Raw genomic sequence first — 21577 nt, 5'->3', positions numbered from 1 at the left:
AATCAGTAGAGCTATGGGAAAGTCTGTAAATGGTAGCTATGAGAAAAGGTAATTGCAAAATATATTTCCAATATGAGCTTCTCTTTTCAACCAATTAAAACCATCCACTGGCCTTTATTGCCTGCCAATCATATTTCCCCTGGCTAATGAGCATTCTTGCTTGAGGAAGGTCCTTAACTTTTATTCATTCACTCAGCACATTTGTATTACACACCTACTCTGTGCCAGGCATAGTTCTAGGTGCTAGGCTCTAGGATTTATCGGTGAACAAAACAGAAGAAGTTCCCATTGCTCTCATGGAGCTGACATTCCAATGCAAAAAGAGCAGATGAGGGAACAAATGAGTGACCAAGATCCTCTCAAAGGGTGATAAACAGCACTGAGAAGGAACTGACGGGACTGGGTATTGCAGTGACTTGATTGGGATCCACTAGAAGCAGGTGTCAAGACAGCGATCAAGTACAAGTAGCTTCTTGGGAGGCGAATCCCAGAAACAGCAGCAGGGAATCAGGGATGTGAAGTAGGGAAGGGATAGCCGGCAGCTGGTAAAGGTACATAATCAAGACACTTACCCTTGGAACTTGTTACACTCACCACTAGAACAGTACATTGTAGGTTCTCAAAAATATTTCTTGAATGATGAGGCATGCTTCTGTCCCTGAGAAGCATGCCTCAGGGTTATCCCCCCCAGGGGAGGGATGCTGGAGTACCTATCTACTAACTCCCCGTCTGTCCCTGGTGAGGGCTGCTCTGGGTGTGTGAACGCCCCAATACGTCTGGTTTACTCTGCATGAAGGCGAAATATTAGGTATTTGCAGTTAGTAGGTAAAGCGGAATATCAGGGTCTAAGGGGGAGTCGAAATGGGCAGGGCACCGACAGCATCTACCACAAGGCGAGCATTTTGTCTTTAGATAAGGGGTCAGGGAAGAGGTCTCTGAAGAGACTGCATTTTGGCTGAGATCCAAATGACGGAAAGGAGCTGGCCAGGGAAAGCACACCTCCAGGCAGAGAGGATAGTTAGGCAAAGGCGCAGAGCAGAACTGAGCTCCGTTTGCTTATAAAACGGAAATAATGAAGAATCACAGAAGTTCAGAGACATGGGGTTTGGAGAGTGTCTTTCAGTTGTGAAGTCATGGATGACTAGACCTTGAAAGGAAAGCGGATCAAGTCAGTGAGAAATTAAGAGACATGGACATATATGTGCGACTGGGTCACTTGCGTGTACAGCAGAAATTAATAGAACATTGTAAATCAACTGTACGAGAAAAAGCTAAAATCTAAAAAAAGACAAAAAACTAAACCAAAATAATAATAATAATAAAAAGAGAGACACGGACAGTGTCCTAGGAGCTCCAGGCAGAGCTGGGGCCAGTGTGCAGGGCTCTCAGCCACCAATCCCTAGGTCTCCCCACCCTCAACCCACCAAACTGCTTCCCTTGCTTACTGCCCCATTTCATCCCTTGGGATCTGGCAGTTTCCCCAAGCCATGAGTTCAGAGGACGATGACTTTATGGTCTCTGCTCAAATTCCTGCCCCCGACTGCATTTCCTACCCTCTCTCGCGCTCTCTCATTGTGGCACAGTCACACCAGCCTTCTTATTGTTCCTGGAACATGCCAGGCAGCCTCCCACTCTGAGTCTTAGCTCAGGATGCTATTCCCCAGATTTCCCCAGAGGTCACGCACACAGCTTCGCGTCACTCAGGTCCCTGTGCCTCCCAGAGGTTGGCACTGCCCTCCTCTCCCATCCTCTTCCTCATGTCATTAATCTTCATAGGACTCACAGCTACTGCATAGTATACTCTACTAGACTGTATTCTATATACTGTGCTACACACTCACTTTTTTTTTTGACTGAAGTAGAGTTGGTGTATAATATTCTACGTTACAGGCGTACAATATGGTAATTGACAATTTTTCAAGGTTATACTCCGTTGATAGTTATTCTCAAATATGTGCTATATTTCTTATGTTGCACAATATATCCTTGTAGCTTATTTTTACCTAATAGTTTGTTTGTTTATTGTCTGTCTTTCCCACGAGAAAGTAAGTTTCATACAAGAAGGAACTTGTTTTTCTCACCATTGGAACAGTACATTGTAGGTTCTCAAAAATGTTCCTTGAATGATGAGTAAGTGAGCAAAGACTTTCAGAAGACTTTAACTCTGGTCCCCTCTCTGCCACTAAATCAAAGAATGACCTGATGAAGATGATTCTTCTACTCTGTCTCAGTTTCTTTATATGGCAAAGAGATGTTTTCATTTCTACCTTACAAAGATGTAAAGTGAGGAGTTCCCATCATGGTGCAGTGGAAACGAATCCGACTAGGAACCATGAGGTTGTGGGCCCTGGCCTCACTCATTGGGTCAAGGATACAGCATTGCTGTGAGCTGTGGTGTAGGTTGCAGACACGGCTCGGATCTGGCATTGCTATGGCTGTGGTGTAGGCCAACAGCTACAGCTCTGACTTGAGCCCTAGCCTGGGAACCTCCATATGCCCCAAGTGTGGCCCTAAAAAGACAAAAGACAAAAAAAAAGTGAAATGAGGCCATAGATTTGAAAGTACTAGGAACATAGGATACAATTAAGAGGTTTCCTTTTTAAGCTGAAGCCTTCCTGAGTTTGAATGAACTTCACCCATTGGGGAAGAAAGTTTGATTCCCACTAAAAAGTGCTTTGTAGAGATGAAAATTGATCAGGTAGAGAAGACCTCATATCTGTGGCATGGGGAATAGCACGGGGGAGGGATGGGCAGCATCCATTCTCTTCCACAGACTTGCTGGTGACCTTGAGGAGCCCACAGGAGCTTGCTGTGGACTTCAGATCCCACCTCCACTCAAAAAGGTGCAGAGTGGTGGTGGTTAGGGAGACAACTGCCTTCTGGTGTTTTCTTATTCCGTTGCATGTCTGTGTCATCCTAATAACCCCAGCCGCCATCTATGGATCACTCAGTCCACACTACACATTTGACATGCATAACCACATTGCTTTTTCTCCCCAGCCTCCCAGTTTCCATTATTCGGACAAGAAACCATCAGGGAACCTGGTCCTCATAGCTGCTAGGAGCAAAGCCAGCCCTTCAACCCAAGCACGGCTGGCACCCAAATAAGCACGCTTAGACATGGTGCTAATTTTGTGCACAAACTAAGTGATAACAATGCAGAAGGAAGGGAGGCAAAACTGTCTCTCCACGAAGTCAGTTCCACATTAAGTTGGAAATGGGTGGAAAATACTGCGATTCTGTAACATGGTTAGATGGATGTATCCAGGCAGCATATTCTGACTTCTTCCCCTTCCTTCCCATGCAGGGTTTCATGGACATTGACCTAAACAAATTCAAGGAGAGTGGAGCAAATGTGACAGGTTTCCAGTTGGTGAACTACACAGACACCATCCCAGCCAAGATCATGCAGCAGTGGAAAACCAGTGATGCCCGGGACCACACCCGGGTGGACTGGAAGAGACCTAAGGTAAAAGGATGGGCAGCAGGCAGCAAAGGGCAGTGTTGGCCTCTAGAACAGGTTAGGCTTTCTGAGAAAAGCAAGCTAAGGAAAAATGTATCCATCAAGATTTAGGGTAAACTGCAAAGAAAGGTCAGGCAATCTAGAATGACCCCAGTTCCATTTTGTTAAAACAAATCCAGCACTTGCCTAATTGCTCCACAATCAGCAAATACTAATGCTTGTTCTATCTTCTTGTTCTGCTCTCCTCAGCATATGGCTGCTACCTCATATCCCTAAATGGCTGCATAAGCTCCGACAATTACCTCAGTATTCTATGCAGCAGGAAAGGAAAAAGGAAAATAAAAAGCAAAACTGTTTCCTTTAAGAAGTTTTTCCAGAAGTCATACACAGATCTTTCCACTCACATGATAATGGCCACATCTTAGAAACCTACCCCAGCTACCTACAGGGGAAGTAGAAAATGTTGTGTCTACCTGGGGAAGGACCACCATGTGGCACAGCTCCAGGGGGATGCTACTAGCATTTATTTCTTCATAGACTGAGCCACCTAGACTTCTGCAATGAGCTAGCCCTTATTCTGGTCAGCCATGACTGGCTACAAACCAGGAAAATCTAACTTAGCAATATTCAGCACATCTGTGTCTCCAAGAGTAGACTCCCAATTATCATGCAGGCCACCTGCCTCTCACTGGCCAGCAGTGCAGCCTTAAATCCTACAACCAAAATCCCATTTTGTTTGCTATTTGATACTGGTTTATAATAAGAATAGTGAATAATTTTTCTTTCCCATGTCAAATCCAACACAAAGGCAGTGCCTTTGTGAAACGCTGTGTTGAGAAGGGTTCTGAGGCTAAATTTGTTTATCTGGAGCAAACTGTGAACCCTTGGCAACATTCCCTTGCTGCTCGGTCAATTTAATTTTGTGAATGGCAGGCCACTTAACTGAGATGCATCTTATCTCACTTTTGCTCAGACTGATGTAGCAACTCGGAAATACAAACTTATTTCAGTATGAACTCATGCAAAGTCACAAATGTGCTTTAAAGCAGTGAGCAAACCACATAGCATTTAGCTCATTAATATGAGTATCCAACCCAATTTCCAAAAGATTAGAGCTGATGATAAACACAACCAAAAAGCAAGAGAATCAAAGTTAAAAACTGGAAAATTGTGTGTGCATGCATTCTACACCACTCTACTGTGAACTTAGAATGTGCCAGAGAACATGCTAGGCGTTGGGGACAAATTCATGAGGCCAGACGTGAGCTCCCAAGTCAGGAAAAGTTCTGGATTGTCATCCAGCTTTTGTTTCCTCAACATGTTAGCCCCCCTCTTAGGCAAGAGGGAGAAAGACTTGGGGGTTATCATAAAGAAACCCAAGGGGAAAGTTTGCATAATGTAAACCTGATCCTTGAGTGAGCCACCTGTGGAAATAATTCAGCACTTAACCCCTTCTAGGATTATTCTTTTACTGTCACCAGGGATGGTGGAATAAACCATTCCGCTTGGCTCCTATTTGGTGACTGTAACACAGAGAAAACCAACTGGTTTTCCAGGGACTGTATCAGACAGATACAGCTGTATTATATTTAACCAATGCATTCTTTTCTCAGTGGAACCAATATTTCGAAATAGCAAGATTGAACACAATATTCTAGAATTCTCTCCCAAAGTCACAACCGGCAGTACTGAACTCAAGGTTCAGGAGGGCAGCCCTGGTTAATAGAGGCTGAGCAGCAGCCCCCATAGAAGAGACAGGCGCTTTCCTGGCTCCCCGCTGCTCCACCCCCGGCACCCCCACCCCGCTACTCCCCTACCCCTACCCCACTCCCCATCCCTGGCTCACCACCGTCCTTCTCCCCATCACCAGGAAGCTGACTCCCAGATACCACTCCCACCAGGCTCCCTGTCGGTTTTCTGTGACACCGAACTCTCTCTGTTCCTCCCACCAGTACACCTCTGCGCTCACCTACGATGGGGTGAAGGTGATGGCGGAGGCTTTCCAGAGCCTGCGGAGGCAGAGAATCGATATCTCCCGCCGGGGGAATGCCGGGGACTGCCTAGCTAACCCCGCCGTGCCCTGGGGCCAGGGCATCGACATCCAGAGAGCACTGCAGCAGGTGAGACGGGCAATGGCTGCCCCCTCTTATGGGGAGTTTCGCAGGGGATTCCAGCATCAGTTTCAGGTGGGACGTGACTATTTAAAGGGAAAAGTAGAGCGCGCCTGAAGTTTGGACCGCCACTGCATTGTGTTTGTGGCACTTGGCATACATGGAAGGTCACAGAGAAATTTGAAAAACAAACAAAAAACCCTATAGTATGGAAGAGTCGCTTCTGTTATCCCAGAACCTCTGTTTTCTGCTTAGGGGTTATGCTAAAAGGGGAAGCCAGTGATTCTGTATTTGGAAAGGGGTTAAGCTACACCAAGATGAAATAAAAGCATTTTAGCAGTCTCTTGGAGACTCTCCCCACTTGACCTAATTTTTGGGATTTCTTCATTACCTTTGCTCTCTTTGAGCATCTCATGATAGGACCCTCAAAATGTTTCTCAGTACTCCTGATTCTATTTTCTTGCTTCTCAATATAGCAGTTATCAATCTGTTTGCACTTAAGAATAGGTAAAGAACGGGAATAGAAAATGGTCGGGCCCCTCCAATCACTTGCCTGTGCAAAGGCTTCTGAGCCTGAACCCAGATTCAGGAGGGGGGAGTATAAGTATTCAATCAATGATGTGTCTTCTGTGGAAGTAAGATGAGCAGAGGTTCACATGGGCCACATATTTAACTTCCCTGGTTTAAAAGATTCTGAGGACTTGCTCTCAGCTTTATCATTCTCTGAGTTCCTAGAAGTCTCTAGAAGTTTCTAGAAGCACCTTGAGCCCAGGCTGTGGTTCTCGAACTCTTGACAGAGAGCACCATAGGATGCCTCTGATGCCTCTTGATAGAGAGGCTGTATTTCCAAGGGGGACTATAGAAAGAGGCAGTGCTCCCTGCAAAGAAATGTCAAAGCAAGCCAACAACAGCAAGGTACTTCAGTGTCAGTGACCCTCAGGATCTGCCCTCCCACCCAAGAGCTGGCTAGATAAGACCGGCTACTTTTAAGACTACATTCAACAGAAGGTGAATTTGGCCTCTCAGGGGAGGAGAGGAGTGTATCTGAATGAGGGAAAAATGGAGAGCAAAATAGCCAACTCTTCCCATTTGTTTTCCAACCACTTGGGCACAGCTCTAGCAATTCTCACAACCTGGAGAGACAAAAAAGGTACATCACCAGCTGTTCTTCAGCTTCGACGAAGTGCCTTTATCTGGAGGAGAATTCATAGTCTGTCCTTTGGAATGAAGTGAAGCAGCTGCCCTGCAACCATAGGAGGATCAGACTCAGGGGTCCGCCCGCATCCCTTTCTGTTCTCCCCCGTCTCTGTGCGGGGTGTCCCTGAATCACTAGGCAGAAAGAGCAGACACCCCCCTCCCCCGCCAAGCTTCTGGATGATTACTGTAGGTGTAGTACCTGCCTTTTGGCCTATTTAAAATGCTCTTCGAGACTCTACAGTCAAGACAGATTCTGTTTGCAATATGAAGCTGATTTCAGAAGATCCTAGGGCCTTGCCCTCAGCTTCACAACCCTTCCAGCTCCCTTACGTCTCCCAACCTAAGGACGCCCCTGGAAGGGTATTCTGACACCATCGTGACAGTTGATAAAGCCTAGAGATGGCACGGGTGGCAAGAGAGCTCTAAAACAGCAGAGCCAGGTTTCAAGTCCAGCTGTGCCCATTAGTCTCTGGGTGACCTTGAAATACTCATTCAGATCTCCTACACCCTCCCCTTTCCTCATTCATGACAGTGAGGCAGTGAGAGAGACAACTTCTGGGTCTCAACTAGCTCTAAAAATTCTAAGCTTCCATTTTTTTTTCTTTAAGGTCTAACTCACGTCTTTCTAGTTGTAACATCCTCCTCCTTGTTCTTCTTCTGCCTTCAATGGGCTTTGCAAGGAGGTAGTCGCCTTAGTCAAAAAATAGTGGTCTCCTCTGTAGTCTTGAGTCAAGACATGTATGTACCAGCCTGTTTCCCCTGAGAGCCTACTGTGTGCTCTGGCCTGGGGCCGAGCTCTGGGGACAACAGGAGAAGGCAAGACCTCTCCTCAAGAAACTCCCTTAGTCTCCCTTAGTCTCTCTTAGATGCAGGAACAACTAGCCACCAAACCAAAAAAAAAAAAAAAAAAAATAGAACCAACATTCTGATCTTAGGATCAGCTGTACAAACCAATTATTTTCAAATCGTTGTTAGTTGCCCTGAATCACAAAACATATATTGCTGAAACAGACCTTAAAGGTTACAACTCACATTTTCCCCTATATTAGAGATGAAACAGCCCACCCAGAGTGGGCAGTGACTCACCCAGCATCGCACAACCGCTGAACAGCAGATGCTGGACCAGACTCCCATCCAGGGCTCCTCCTCCTGTCCCAGACCTGTCCTATGATCCCAGAGCCCTTTGCTTGGGAATACTGAGCTCCGAGGCCTTCCACACAAGTCATGGCCACTTTCCAGCCATTTCACCCTCTAGGCCCAACTTTTAAAATAGCCATGCCATGAGGAAGCAGGCGTGTGTCTACCGTAAACTGGATAAATCCCAGTAATATTTGGTCCTTGGAATCTCTTCTGCCCTGACCCCCAAACTATGGGTCACCCATGGGGAGGGACCTTTGGTTCAGCTTGTGGTTGAGCCGGGGTATCTGTGAGTTAGGCCAGGAGGAATAAGCACATTATCCTAAAGATAATGGTAACTCCAGCTATGATCTGTTCAGGGCTTACTATGCACGAGGTTCTGAACCTGTTTTCCACATGTGACCTCACTGAATCCTCAACATAACTCTCTGAGGTAGCTGGTTTTACTATTTGTGCTTTATAGATCCAGAGATGTTTCAAAATGTTCCCAAATTATACAGCTAGTTAGTGGTAAGAGTGGGACTCCAACCACATCTCCTTGCTACCTCATTGCATCCGTAACTGCTCTGCTCTGAAGGCTTGAAGGCCTATGCCAGCAGGTGAGATACACAAGAGCTATGGCCCAGCCAGCAACAGCACATGGCCCTGGCTAATATCTGTGTACCTTGCCCCCCCACCTTGCTATAATTTCCCCAGCTCCAGAGTGAAGCTAATCAGCTCCCTGCCGGCCCCCTGCCTGACATCCAAGAAGCCATTCATAATATTAATGAGACCACATCCTGGAAGCCCTCAGCACTCTAGGAAGGAGGAGACTTAGGGTACCCCTAAGTCAGCTTCCAGCTGGCAGAAAACATCCAGCCCCTATGCCAGGCTTTTAGCATTTGGGGAGGTCATAGTTCCCTTGATATGATAGGGGGGAAAAAAAAAAACCAAAAAACATCTTTGTACGTTTTTTCCCAGAACACATGCACACACCTATTTTTCAATGCCCAGAAGTCAGATAGACCATAGACACTTCTGGGAGCCCAACCAAGGACCTCAGCTGAAGAATCCCTGCTCTGAACCATGATTAGCCCTCTTACCCTTTGTGTTTGCAATTTGCCAGCCAAGGACCGCACATATCAAAGTGAAGGTTTACGTGGCACTTCACTAGATGAGGTCTGGGGAGGTGTGGGTAGAATGGCTGTAAGATACAGTTCATACATTTCGGGACTCAAGACCCAGTTTTGAAGGAAAGACAAGCTCCTGAGAATAATTGCCATAAAGGTGTGGATTAGGGCTGAATAACATAGCCAGGCTCCCGGTGCAGTGGATGGTCGGAAAAGAATGCCATGACTGAGGAGTGTGGGCATTGGCCAGGCTTCCTACAGGAATGGGACTGGGGCTTTATGTAGGGTGACCCTATAATTTGTCATCCAAACTGGGACACTTAAGAGTGAAAGGGAGAGCTGCTACCAGTTATTCCAGAATAAGAAATGTAAACTGGGACGATCCCAAGCAAACGGAGATGGGTGGTCACGTGTGTCTTAAAGGAGGGGTGAACTTGAACAAAGAGTGATTCGGGTTTGGGAGGATCTAGGTGAGGATATAGAGATACCCAACAGGAGACTAGAGTGAAGGTACAAATGAGGACGTGTGGGCATCGTCCTTGGCTATTAGTGAGTTAGGCAAAGAGCTGGGTTCTCACTGTGGCTTTACTAAGCACTATCTGGGGAATCTGGTTAATTGCTCAACAGTTCTGGCATTAACTTCCTCATCTCTTAAATGGATATAATCCTCTTAGCACTGCCTCCCTTACTGGCTTGTCTCAAGGCTTAAATTTTTGAAAAAAAAAATAATATAACAGCGTCTTTGCACTTCGGGGCAACTGCATGAGATAGTTGGAGGAGGATTATTCCCGTTGTTCAGGTGAAACAGTGGAAGCTCAGAGGAGTCCTGAGACTTGCCCTGGCTAGAATAACCAGAATGGGGTCATCTGGGACCTAGTCCACAGGCTCTGACTTCCCACCCAGGGAATATTAGGATGAGAGGCCAAAAGAAGAGGTCCACCTCAAGGCAGCCACAAACAGGCTGTGGAAGCCCTGGGTACAGAGCATCTCCAATGCCTGACCCAGGGATGGGGGTGGAGGAGTCCACAGTGTTAGTGGCTCAAGTGGTAGAAACACTAACCAGCCCTCTCCCGGCACCAAGCAGGAAAGACAAGTTATGCTTCAGCATCTCACAGGTGCAGACTCTGAGCTGGCACCCAATACCATTTACAGAATATCCAAAGTTAATCCTCCATCATTCACAGAGGGGAGTCCCCAGGTGCCAGGTAAGTGATGAGAGTTTCAGGTGGCAGGAACTAAGGGGAAACTCCAGATTTCCCTCAGTGTGACCCCAGCCATGCCAAAATGGGGCTGCAGGTGGGGAGTGAGGGCTCAGAGGCCCAGTTCTGCTGCACAGGACAGCAGTTTCCACACGTGCCCAAAGCATATGCCTCTGAGAAGCTTATTCCTCTGACTGCTTAAATGGTTTGGGGCTAATCCATGCTCTTGACTGCCCCTCGTTCTGGCATCACCGAAGGGTAATTCTGGGACACCCTCTTGCCCGTACTTTGCTTTATCTCAATGTGTGTGAATCTTGGCTTCTCCAACTAAAAAGGTAAGAGCCTTCAGCTATTCCAGGCCATTCATGATTTACTGTGAATCCTGAACCCAAGTGTTAGGTTCTGGGTCTCAATAATCCTGTCTGTAAATTGGAGCGAAATAACATCTGTTCTTGCTACTCACTGGGTTTCTGTGAGCATCAAATAAGCACCTTCTTGTGATCACATTGTGACAATGCAAGGGTCACAGGAATTTTGCCACTACTGATTTTTTTTGGAAGGGCTTGTGAAAATGACCGTGAGAAGACCCTCATTTCTGCTGAAAGAGTCCCCTACTCTGAGATAATGACTTCTCAGACCCCAGGCCTCCGTGTTACAACTTATTTTCCTTACCTCTGACCATACATAGCCTGGTAGCAGTGGCCGTCCTTATCTTCATCACCACCTTCACCATCACTTAAGTGAAAGACACTATGTCTTGAACACTGATGTCCCAGACAACATGCTAAGCCCTTCAGTTCTCTGAAGAGGAGATCAAGAAACAGATAAGTGTAGTTATTTACACACGGTCCCATAATTAGGCATCAACAGAGCACAGCCTGGGAGATGTCCAGCTGTGAGAGTGGGAGGCAGTGGGAGGCAAGTAGAACGCACGGCTTTGCATATTTCTGGGTAGCCTCTCCGAGCTTCAGGACAGTAGCGTCATCCTCTGTTTGAGAGGCCACTTGGTCTATTAAGCGATGTAACCGGACGCTCTTAGAAGCTCTGGTTTTCAGGCCTGCCTCAGACACATGTAAGTCCTAAGTCTTGGGTTTCTCCCACATGAGTGAAGATTCTGATCTCTAACCGGCCTCTCCCCGGGGGTTCCTATGAAAGGAGATGAAGAATATGTGTGGACAGGCTTCGTCAACACTTGTAAAATCATCGGCGTATTAATGACACTATTGGTTACAGTAAAAACAACGCTGGACTTCGTTGAATACTCACCATAGGGGCAAGCATTGATCAAAAAATACCTCATTTGGAGTTCCCATTGTGGTGCAGCCGAAACGAATCCAGCTACTATCCATGAGAATTCAAGTTCAATCCCTGGCCTCGTTCAGTGGGTTGAGGATCGAGTGTTGCCGTGACCTCTGGTGTAGGTCACAGACATGGCTTGGATTCAGCATCGCTGTGGCTGTGGTGTAGGCTAGCAGATGCACCTCTGAATAGACCCCCAGCCAGGGAACCTCTATATGCCACGGGTGCAGCCCTAAAAAAAAAAAAAAAAAAAAAAAAAAAAAAAAAGGGAAACTGAGTCCTAGGGACATTGTGCAATTTGACATATGAATATGATGATAAGTATGATACCTGAGACCAGGGCCAAAAAGGAGATGCCCATCTGAATCATTAATGACACTCCTTTCTGTCTGGGCAGATCAGTCAGCCAGCCAGTCATCTGCACACCTCTCCCAGCCTGTTTTTCCAAATGAGTCACGTAAGCTGGCGTGTAGCAACCCTATTGTGGACCTCAAGAAATGTGAAGCTAGAGATGGACAGGAGGAGACCAGGGTGAGAAGGTGGCACAGGTGCCGACTGACTGCAATTGCTCTCATCTTATTCCTTGCAGCTGGCTCTCTGCTTTTCTCTCTCTTTGAAAAGCAAAGCCAGCCTAGACTTTTCCAGAGTGAGAACTTGCCCAGATTTCATCTGAGAGAGTGAAGAGTCTGTGGTGTAAGTGTTCCGTGCTCTGGGCCTGTCGTGTCCTCCCCACTGAGACTTGAGGCCAGGACCAGGAGGTGATCGGAGGGTCAGCCTGAGGGAACACAGGCTTGCTTTCTTCCTTCCTGTCTTTCTTTCCTTTTCTTCCTTCCTTCCCTTCTTTCTCTCTCTATTCCTTCCTTTCTTCCTTTCCCTCTCTCTGTCTTTTCCTCCCTCTCCCTCTCCCCTCCCAACACCCTCAAATCCTCAAATCAACACACACTCCAACTATTCTTATACCTTCTAAAGGCAGAGGGTCTGGTCAGAAAAAGATAAAACCCTGCAAGGCTTCATTTCTTTCTTTCTTTCTTTTTTTTTTTTTTTTTTTTTGGTGGGCCAGGGATTGAACTCGAGCCACAGCAGTGACCCAAGCCACTACAGTGACAATGTCAGATCCTTAACCTGCTGTGCCACAGGTGAATGCCAAGGCTTCTTTCAAGCTGCTTGAAGAGAGGGAAAATAAACAATGCTGAGTTACAGGGCCAGGGTCACACTGGTTAGAAGTAGAGAGCCATTGTACTGGCCTTAGGCCAGACTAATCTGAGGACAGGTGATATGTCATTGGAGAATGTGATTTCTTGTACCTGAGCAGATGATACACAGCTAGACTCATCCCTAATTTGAGGGTGGGCCAATTTTATTGGTCACCTCCAGAGCAGTAGGCTTGGTCCCAAAGATCTTTGATCCCCTGTGTTGACCACATGGGCCTTTAACATGAGCTTGCAGGTAGAACTCCCATGTAGCATATTTGGGAGAAGGGTTCCAGTACAAATCTTGTTTTAACCATCATAGGCCTGTGTAAAGCCCTACATGCTCTGGTCTTATCACAAAGGGTCTCCTCAGGTGCTTTAACTTTTGCACAGCACTTTCACATTTACTGTGTCATGTAACGTAGATGGGGCAGAAATTTTGGACGCTAGAGAAGCAAATCACCTAGTCGCTTGGCTTTTCAGAGGAAAGCTGTGATTAAAATCCAGGCCTCCCAATTCTAGGTCTTTATACTCCCAAGTATTTTATTCCCTGCTCTCACAAAGGAACTAACAAACTATACTGAGGCATAGCCCAAGGCCAGCTCCCGGTCCTAAGTCTTCTTCTGACCTTTCAGGGATGGTGCACCAGTCCCTTCCTTTGTGGACCTCCTTCAGTTTCCACATCCGAAGATGTGATGGTGCCCATGATGGTGGTGGTGGTGCTTGCAGGAGTGGGGCTGATGGGGGAGTCTGACTGGGGATGGCACCTAGATTTCCTATTAGGACCCACTTTGATCCTTGTCATTGTTTGCCTAAAACAATGAATGGAAAAGTTTTCAGGATAAATCTCAGTTTAGTAGGAAAGAAAACTGTGCTCTAAGAGCAATCAATGCCTGCTATAGACAAGGGAGTAGAGAGATGTTTAATATTCATGCTACTCCTAGACTTCATGCCAGGTAAGTTTCTAAGGCTCTGGATATCACTTATAACTGGCATCTAATATCCAGCACAAATGAACATCTCCTCAGAAAAGAAAATCATGGACTTGGAGAAGAGACTTGTGGCTGCCTGATGGGAGGGGGAGGGAGTGGGAGGGACGGGAGCTTGGGCTTATCAGACACAACCTAGAATAGATTTATAAGGAGATCCTGCTGAATAGCATTGAGAACTATGTCTAGATACTCATGTCGCAACAGAAGAAAGGGTGGGGGAAAAAACTGTAACTGCAATGTATACACCTAAGGATGACCTGACCCCCTTGCTGTACAGTGGGAAAATAATAAAAAAAAAAAGAAAAAGCAAACATGAAGTGCAACTTCTGAGTTCACTGCTCACCACCTGGCTTTATTTTCCAGGTGCGTTTTGAAGGCTTGACAGGAAATGTGCAATTTAATGAGAAAGGACGCCGGACCAACTACACCCTCCACGTGATCGAAATGAAGCATGACGGCATCCGAAAGGTAAAGGTCCCTTTGCCTCCCTTCCTCAAGGAGGACAGGGTTGAGCAGAGAATCGGGCCAAGGCTGAGGGCCGTGGGAGCCCACTTTCCTGGACTGGATCCCTAGAGGAGATGCATCCTTAGAGATGAGGATTCTAGCCTCAGCTCTGCTACTTACCAGCTGGAACTTTGGGAAAATCGGTTCCTTCCTCTGAGAATACATTGACTCCTCTGCAAAATGGAGATTTAAAAAAAACGTCTACCTTTGTCTTAGCGTGCTTGTGAAGATCCAGGGGATGGGAAAGTACTCTGATAATACCAAGTATTAGATGTGTATAAAATGCCACTGATGGGATAAGGGAAACTTCCTATATTGTTGGTGGGAATGTAAATTGGTGCAGCCACTATGGAGAATGGTATAGAGATTCTCTAAAAAACTAAAACAAGGCAGTTCCACTGCGGAGCAGCATGTTAAGAACCTGATTAATCCATGAGAATGCAGGTTCCACTCCTGGCCTCACTCAGCGGGTTAAGGATCCAGCATTGCCCTGAGCTATGGTGTAGGTCGTAGACATGGCTCAGATCCGACATTGCTGTGGCTGGGGGTAGTTCAGCAGCTGCAGATCTGATTTGAGCCCTAGCTTGGGAACTTCCATAGGCTTCAGGCAAAGCCCTAGAAAGAAAAAGGAAGGAAGGAAGGAAGGAAGGAAGGAAGGAAGGAAGGAAGGAAGGAAAGAAAAAATCTAAAATGAGAGTTGCCATATGATACGGCAATTCCACTCCTGGGCATATATCCAGAGAAAACTACAATTAGAAAAGATACATGGCGGAGTTCCCATTGTGGCACAGCAGAAATGAATCCAATTAGTATCCATGAGGATAGGGTTCCAATCCTGGTCTCACTCAGTGGGTCAGGGATCCAGTGTTTCTGTGAGCCATGGTATAGGTTGCAGACGAGGCTGGGGTCCTGTGTTGCTGTGGCTGTGGTGTAGGCCAGCAGCTGTAGCTCCAATTTAACCCCTAGCCTGGGAATTTCCATATACTGGGTGTGGCCCTGAAAATAAAAAAAGATACATGCCCCCCTATATTCATGGCAATACTATTATAATAGTCAAGACATGGAAACAACCTAAATGTCCATTGACAGAGGAATGGATAAATAAGATGTGGTACATCTACACAATGGAATATTACTTAGTCATAAAAAATGAAATGCCATTTGTAGTAACATGGATGGAACTAGAGATTCTCATACCAAGTGAAGACAGACAGAGAAAGACAAATACTAAATGATACCACTTTTATATGGAATCTAAAAGATGATACAAATGAACTTATTTACAAAGCAGAAATAGACTCACAGATGTAGAAAACAAACTTATGATTAGCAAAGGGGGAAGCAGGGGGAAGGATAAATTGGGAATTTGGGATTAACAGATGCACACTACTGTATACAAAATAGATAAACAACAAAGACCTACTGTAGCACAGAAAACTAGTTTCAATATTTTGTAATAACCTATAATGGAGAGAATCTAAAAAAGAATATATGTATGTATATATGTATAATATATGTATACACATATATATGTAACTGAATCTTTACATCTGAAACATTGTAATTCAACCATACTTTCATTTTAAAAATTACAGTGGTTAAAAAATTTTTTATAAACTAGAATGCCACTGTTATTCCTGAGAGATAGCAAAGTAAGTATGAGAATGTTTATTATTGATGGAGTTAACCATCTTCTCCTAGTCTACACTTGTTCATGTCCACTCCACTTTCCATACAGAAGTACGGGTGAAAAATAGTTTGCACATATATTTGTAATATAGACCGTATTTACATATTAACAATCTTAGAACAACATTCAAATCCTTGGAAAAAACAAGCAGAATTCTACCAGACTCTGTGTGCTCTGGCCTCTGCCAATTTCTCTGGCCTCGACCCATTGACACTTCCTTCTTCTTTACACCCAGTCATTCCAACTGACTGTCACACCCCAGAATATGCCATGCTCTTTCTCACCTCCAGCCCTCAAATGTGCTCCTACTGCCTGGGAATGACCCTCTACCCCTTCCCCTCCTTTGGCTTGGCCAGTTCCTCTGCAGCCTGCAGCACTCAGAGTAAATGTCTCTCCCTAGGGAAGCCTTCCCTGGGCTCTTTGAAATGCCCCGTGGCAGCCTCTATTTTACTGTCTGTGGCCTTCATCACATTCCTACTTCCTCGAGGTGGCACAGCGTAATGGGTAAGAGGCATTGCATACATGCTGTAAAGCTAGGAGTGTGTCCTGGATCCAAGTCTTAGCTCTGAAGTTCTGGGACTGAATCCTGGAATCACCACTTACCAGTCTGTTATTCTGCACAAGGAAATCAGATTCTTTGAGTTTAATTGGGGGTCACCATAGCAATTCTGACCTCACAGGCTCATGGAGAATTTAATGACAGGATTAAATGATCCAATGAGTGCAGAAGTTCTGAGGACCGGGCCTGGTGCATTGAAGACCAACCAAGTCTTAATCTCTCAAACTGGTTCTCTATGCCTGCACTGTTAAATACGGTTGCCACTAGCCTTGGATGGCTATTTAAATTTAATTCTAAGTAATGGACATTTAAAAGGCATTCCTTCCGCTGCACTAGCCACATGCCAAGTGCTCCACAGTCACAGGGTGACTAGTGGCTGCCATGCCAGACAGCACAGATGTGGGTCATTTCCATCATCCAGCAGGTTCTCCTGAACAGCTCTGCTTATGCTCTTTATCCCCAGCCTGCGGGACTCATGGTGCTCATAGTGGCTTGGTGAAAAACACTGGCAGGATGGTTACAAGCTTGGGCTTTAGAGACACACCTGGAATTAAGTTTCTGCCTTACTCTTTATTAAGCATATGACCTTGAGCTCATTTATCCTCCCTGGACCTCAGTTATATCATCTCCGAAAGGGGCAAAAGAGGAATAATGCCCTTGACCTCACAAAGTTGCTGTCAGCATTGAATGAAATATCTGCTTCCCCCTTGCCTATAGCAAGGAATTCCCAAAAGGAGCCTCCAGCTTGTAGTGCACATCCAGCCCATGTTTTGTTTCATTTTTTGTTTGTTTGTTTCAAATGCCTTCTTTAGGCCACAGGATTTTTATGTCAGTGGTGAGTTTGAGTGAGTCAGGCTGTGCAAGCCCATGGAATAGATAAATCAGCAAACAGAAAGAACAGAGTAACCTTAAAAATCCACAAGCAAATGGTTGTGCTTTATTTTTCAGATCTCACAGCTGTTTTTCAACTTACATTCCAACAACTAAATCCTTCCTTAGAATGTGGGCTTAAGCATCCTTTGTTTACAGGGAATCTGACTTTCCGAAAATCAATTCCTCTGCATTTGTGGCTTCAGGCCTTTTACTCAATCAGCCTCTTAACAAAGTAATTTCTCAGATTCACAGTTGACCTCATTGTGCTGGTTTCATGGCCTCACCTGCTGCATCCAACAAAGAGAACCTGTTGCTTCGTGACTGGGGGCCTTGGGGATACTCTCCTGATCTTTAGGCACATTTCCTGACCATGGATCTGCCAGCACCCCCTCTAGGTATCTAGGTCCAATTTGACATCCTATTGAAATGTGTGTGCTGTAAACATGCATCCATCGTATGCTTAGGAGTTTCAGATGCCAGAATGGGCAATGGCTCCACTAAAGCTATATCCTCAGGAAATCCCATTCAGAGATTCTGCTTGACCGTGGGGTGCTGACTTTATCCACATAAAATACACTGTCAGATTCAACTAGCATTTACAGACTCCAATAGAAGGCTGCCGAGAGAGATGTGTAGGGAAAATTTTGGAAGATCTTTCATCAAGAGACCAGCATTGCTGATTTAACGGGCTTTGCCCATCGCCATTGGTCCAATAGCTTATTTTGAACTTGAAATGGCCAAGTCTCATTTTAACTTAATTTGAGTCCCCTGCCCTGTCCCCAGTTTTGACCCAAGTATAACTGGAAAAACTAAGCTGGAAAGAAAGTGACACAAAGTCCTCCTGATATCAAAAGTAGTTTAAATTCCTAAAGAATTCACAGCCCTCCAGTCTAGATGTCCTTTAAATCCTTTCTGTACAACTTTGGGCATACTGAATCTTGTAGCAGCTCTAAGACAGAGCTTCAATCCAAGCACTTCTCTCCACTTCCACTGTTATGCCCAGAGTCCAAGCCGCCTGCCACGCTGTTCTCAGAGAGACAGCAGTAAGCCATGGCTGGAAGCAAGATCTGAATTCCCTGCTCAGGAATTGAACCTGGGCAGCCTGGGTGAAATCTAGGTCCCTAGCCACTAGACCACCAGGGCTAGAAGGCTGAAAGAAAAGCTTCCCTGGTTCTTGCCCCCATCAAAAGCAAGGATATTTCAAGGAGGCAAAACTGTATGAACAGGTACAAGGTTTATCATCAGGGGCACAGCACATGTGGGAGAGCACATGGGGAAGCAGTTTAGAGGCAAAAAAGCACACTCTGAGCGGAGCGTGGATCCCCTCACTATTGGGAAGCCTGCCAAAGGGGAGATTTCAGTCACTTCTGTAGGGGCAGTTCTTCCAGGTCCTTATTTTCTTCTGGCCAATTATTTGTTTTATCTCTCACACCGGACTGGACTCAGGGCCGTGCCCAAAATGCATGTGCATATGGATTCCAGCCAAGATGGATTCCAGAGCAAAGGCCTATAGGTAGGTTAGCAGGACTTATTAAGGCCTGGTGCCCCTCCCTTTCTGACCTTGGGGGAGTCTTTCTGCATGTGTGTAGCTGGGGTCTCCCTGACCCCAAGGATGGGAAGTATGTGACCCCTTGATCTTTTGTCCATGGAGGGCTTAGCCCCTCTCTCCCCCTGCCATTACCATTGTTTAAAGGGTCCATAGAAGACAAAGTCTAGTTATTTACCTTGTTCCTATTGTTACTTCTGTCTCGAAATATGAGCAGGTGGCTGATTGTAAATGTCTATCCTGGAGCCTACCTGTCTCCTGCCTCAAAAAATATGAACAGGAGGCTAGTTGTAAACTCCTAGCCTGGAACCCATCTACCTCCTGTCTCTACACCTGCCTGCACTCACTCATGAGCCTCCTTGCAGGTCATTAATCCTGCTGTCCATGTTCTTGCCTCTCTATAAGGCCATTGTTCTAACACAACAGCTGGGATAATAATTTTCAAATATATATCAGGTTGTATTGCATCTCTGATTAAAGCTTTTGACTGGCCTCTGACTGCAGGTAAAATGTAATATTAACTCCTTACCTTGGCCTTCAGAACCCCAGATGCCACATCCCTCTGACATCAGCCCTCGTTCCTCTTTCTCTAGCTCCCTACTCCATAGCTACCCTGGCCCCTTTGGTTTCTTTACCTGGCATTCCCCGTCACTGCAACTTCATGTGCTTGTGTCCATCCTTATCATTCACGTCCTGGCCCGTGTTAAGTCACTTTGTAGAGGCCATCCCTCACCAAGCCCCCGTCCACCCAGCACAATTCCATATTCTCTATCTGTTTTCTTCGTGTGCTTACCCTTCTGATATGAGCTTGCTGGTTTATTGATTTAGATTAGGGTTGGCAAACTTCAGCCTACAGGCCAAATTCAGCCAAATGTCTCTTTTTGCACAGCCCATGAGCTAATGATTTTTACATTTTTAAATGGTTGAAATAAATCAAAAGATGGTGACTTCACGATATGTGAAAATCACATGAAGTTAAAATTTCAGTGTCTGTGAGTAAAGTTTTGTTGGAATACAAACTCATTTGTTTAGAGATTGTCTATGGCTGCTTCTGCACTATAACAACAGAGGTGTGTAGTGGCTACAGAGACTGTAGGATCCACAAAGCCTAATATATTTACTGTCTGGCTCTTTAAAGATAAAGTTTGATGACCCCTGGTCCAGATATGTACTGTCTTTCTTCCCCTTTTCTCTACCTCCTTGCCACTAAAATGTCAGCTCTCTAAAACAGAAACATAGTTGTGTTATCTGTTATATTCTTACTGCCTCCAGTATACTGACTCATAGCGAGCACATGCAAGTAAGTGGTTGTTCTTTAAAAAAAAAAAATCTTTTTAGGGCCACACATGCAGCACATGGAGGAGCGCATGTTAGGGGTCGATTTGAAGCTGTAGCTGCTGGCCTACACCACAGCCACAGCAACTCAGGATCCTCATCTGCAGCCTGCACCACAGCTCACGGCAATGTCGGATCCATAACCCACTGAGTAAGGCCAGGGATCAAACCTGCATCATCGTGGATGCTAGTCAGATTCGTTTCTGCTGAGCCACGATGGGAACTCCAAGTAGTTGTTCATTGAATGAGTGGGCAGCATATTGAATGTTGCTGGGCAACCCAGGAACATACTACTCTGGCCCATATTTCCATAGATCAACCAGCAAGCAAGAAAAAAAAATATGCTGGCAAATTTATTGAAATAAACCTCAAACAGAACTCACATAAAGTCACACATAAACTTCTAAAGTTCAAATTCTTTAAGTGTGTTAGTTAAGATAACCCTTGGTGCAGTAACAGATAAACTTCTTTGTTCACCTAGTAACCAGTTTGGGGACTGAGGGCTCTGGTTAAGACTTGGGCTTATAGAAGCTCCACAGTCTGTCTGGGTCTCCCTGGCTGTCAACATCAGCTAGCAGCAGAAGGTAAAAGATAGTAGGAGCAGCACTGGAGAGTCGGGCTCAGGGAGCTGTGCATCACTTCTGCAGTATCCCCTTGGCCAACATAATCACCTGGCCCACCTAGGCATACAGTGGGCTGGGGAATACAACTGCTCTCCAGGTAGCTACTCTCACCATACCTGTATGCTATGGAAGGTGAACAAGAACCCTTGGTGATTAGCAGGTTGTCTTTGCTACTATAGGTGACTTCCTTTGAAAAAATGTATTATAATGGATCTCATTTTTGGAAGTCAGGGGTTGTGGCTTCAGAGGCAGCATAGATCTGCAAATGTGTTCATTTGATTTGATGCCTGGGCAAGGTAGATTCATGGAATTTACTGTTGTATGAACCTCTCCTTTTGAGACTTTGCTTACTGAAAGAAAATCTAATCTATCATCCAGACTCATTTCCTATATCCAAAGAATCTTCAGAGGTAGATTGAAAACAGGAGATCAAAAAATATAACTGGCCCCAGGAGAAGACCTCTCACTGTCGGAATTTTTTTATCCTCTCCTGAGTGGTGGGCTCAAATTTTGACCAAACCCCTAGCTCTGATTTACTCTCAGATAGGATCAAAGTTCCTGCATAACCTTAGGAAAGAATCAAAGTGCTGTATAATAATCCAACCCATTTCTCTAAGAAGGAGAAATGCATGCTCTCATCTCAGAAGGGCTGTGTGTCTTCAAAAATCTTTACCATCTTTCTTTTCATCAGAATGTGGAACCAGACTTTTCAGCCTGCTGACTTCTAAGTTGCAAGCTGGGTTTTGGCAT

General features: G+C 45.5%; 1 protein-coding gene across 4 annotated transcripts in view; it reads left to right on the top strand.

Moving 5' to 3' along the window:
* GRIA1 (glutamate ionotropic receptor AMPA type subunit 1) overlaps positions 1 to 21577 on the top strand; it is a 323898-nt gene that overhangs the window by 197940 nt on the left and 104381 nt on the right. For all 4 annotated transcript variants that reach the window (XR_014830984.1, XM_085001892.1, XM_021077008.2 and 1 more), the window contains 3 exons: positions 3308 to 3469; positions 5416 to 5583; positions 14061 to 14165. Coding sequence is in view for 3 of the 4 variants with exons in the window: in XM_085001892.1 (XP_084858018.1) it covers positions 3308 to 3469; positions 5416 to 5583; positions 14061 to 14165 (435 nt within the window). In the remaining variant the exon portion in view is untranslated. The remainder of the gene's footprint in view (positions 1 to 3307; positions 3470 to 5415; positions 5584 to 14060; positions 14166 to 21577) is intronic.

The sequence above is a fragment of the Sus scrofa genome, chromosome 16, assembly GCF_054392235.1.
Source record: "Sus scrofa isolate SSC_HxYL_T2T_F1_AM1 chromosome 16, Sscrofa_HxYL_maternal_Yorkshire_Landrace_v2.0, whole genome shotgun sequence".
Taxonomy (NCBI): domain Eukaryota; kingdom Metazoa; phylum Chordata; class Mammalia; order Artiodactyla; family Suidae; genus Sus; species Sus scrofa.
This window is presented reverse-complemented; position numbering and strand designations above follow the sequence as displayed.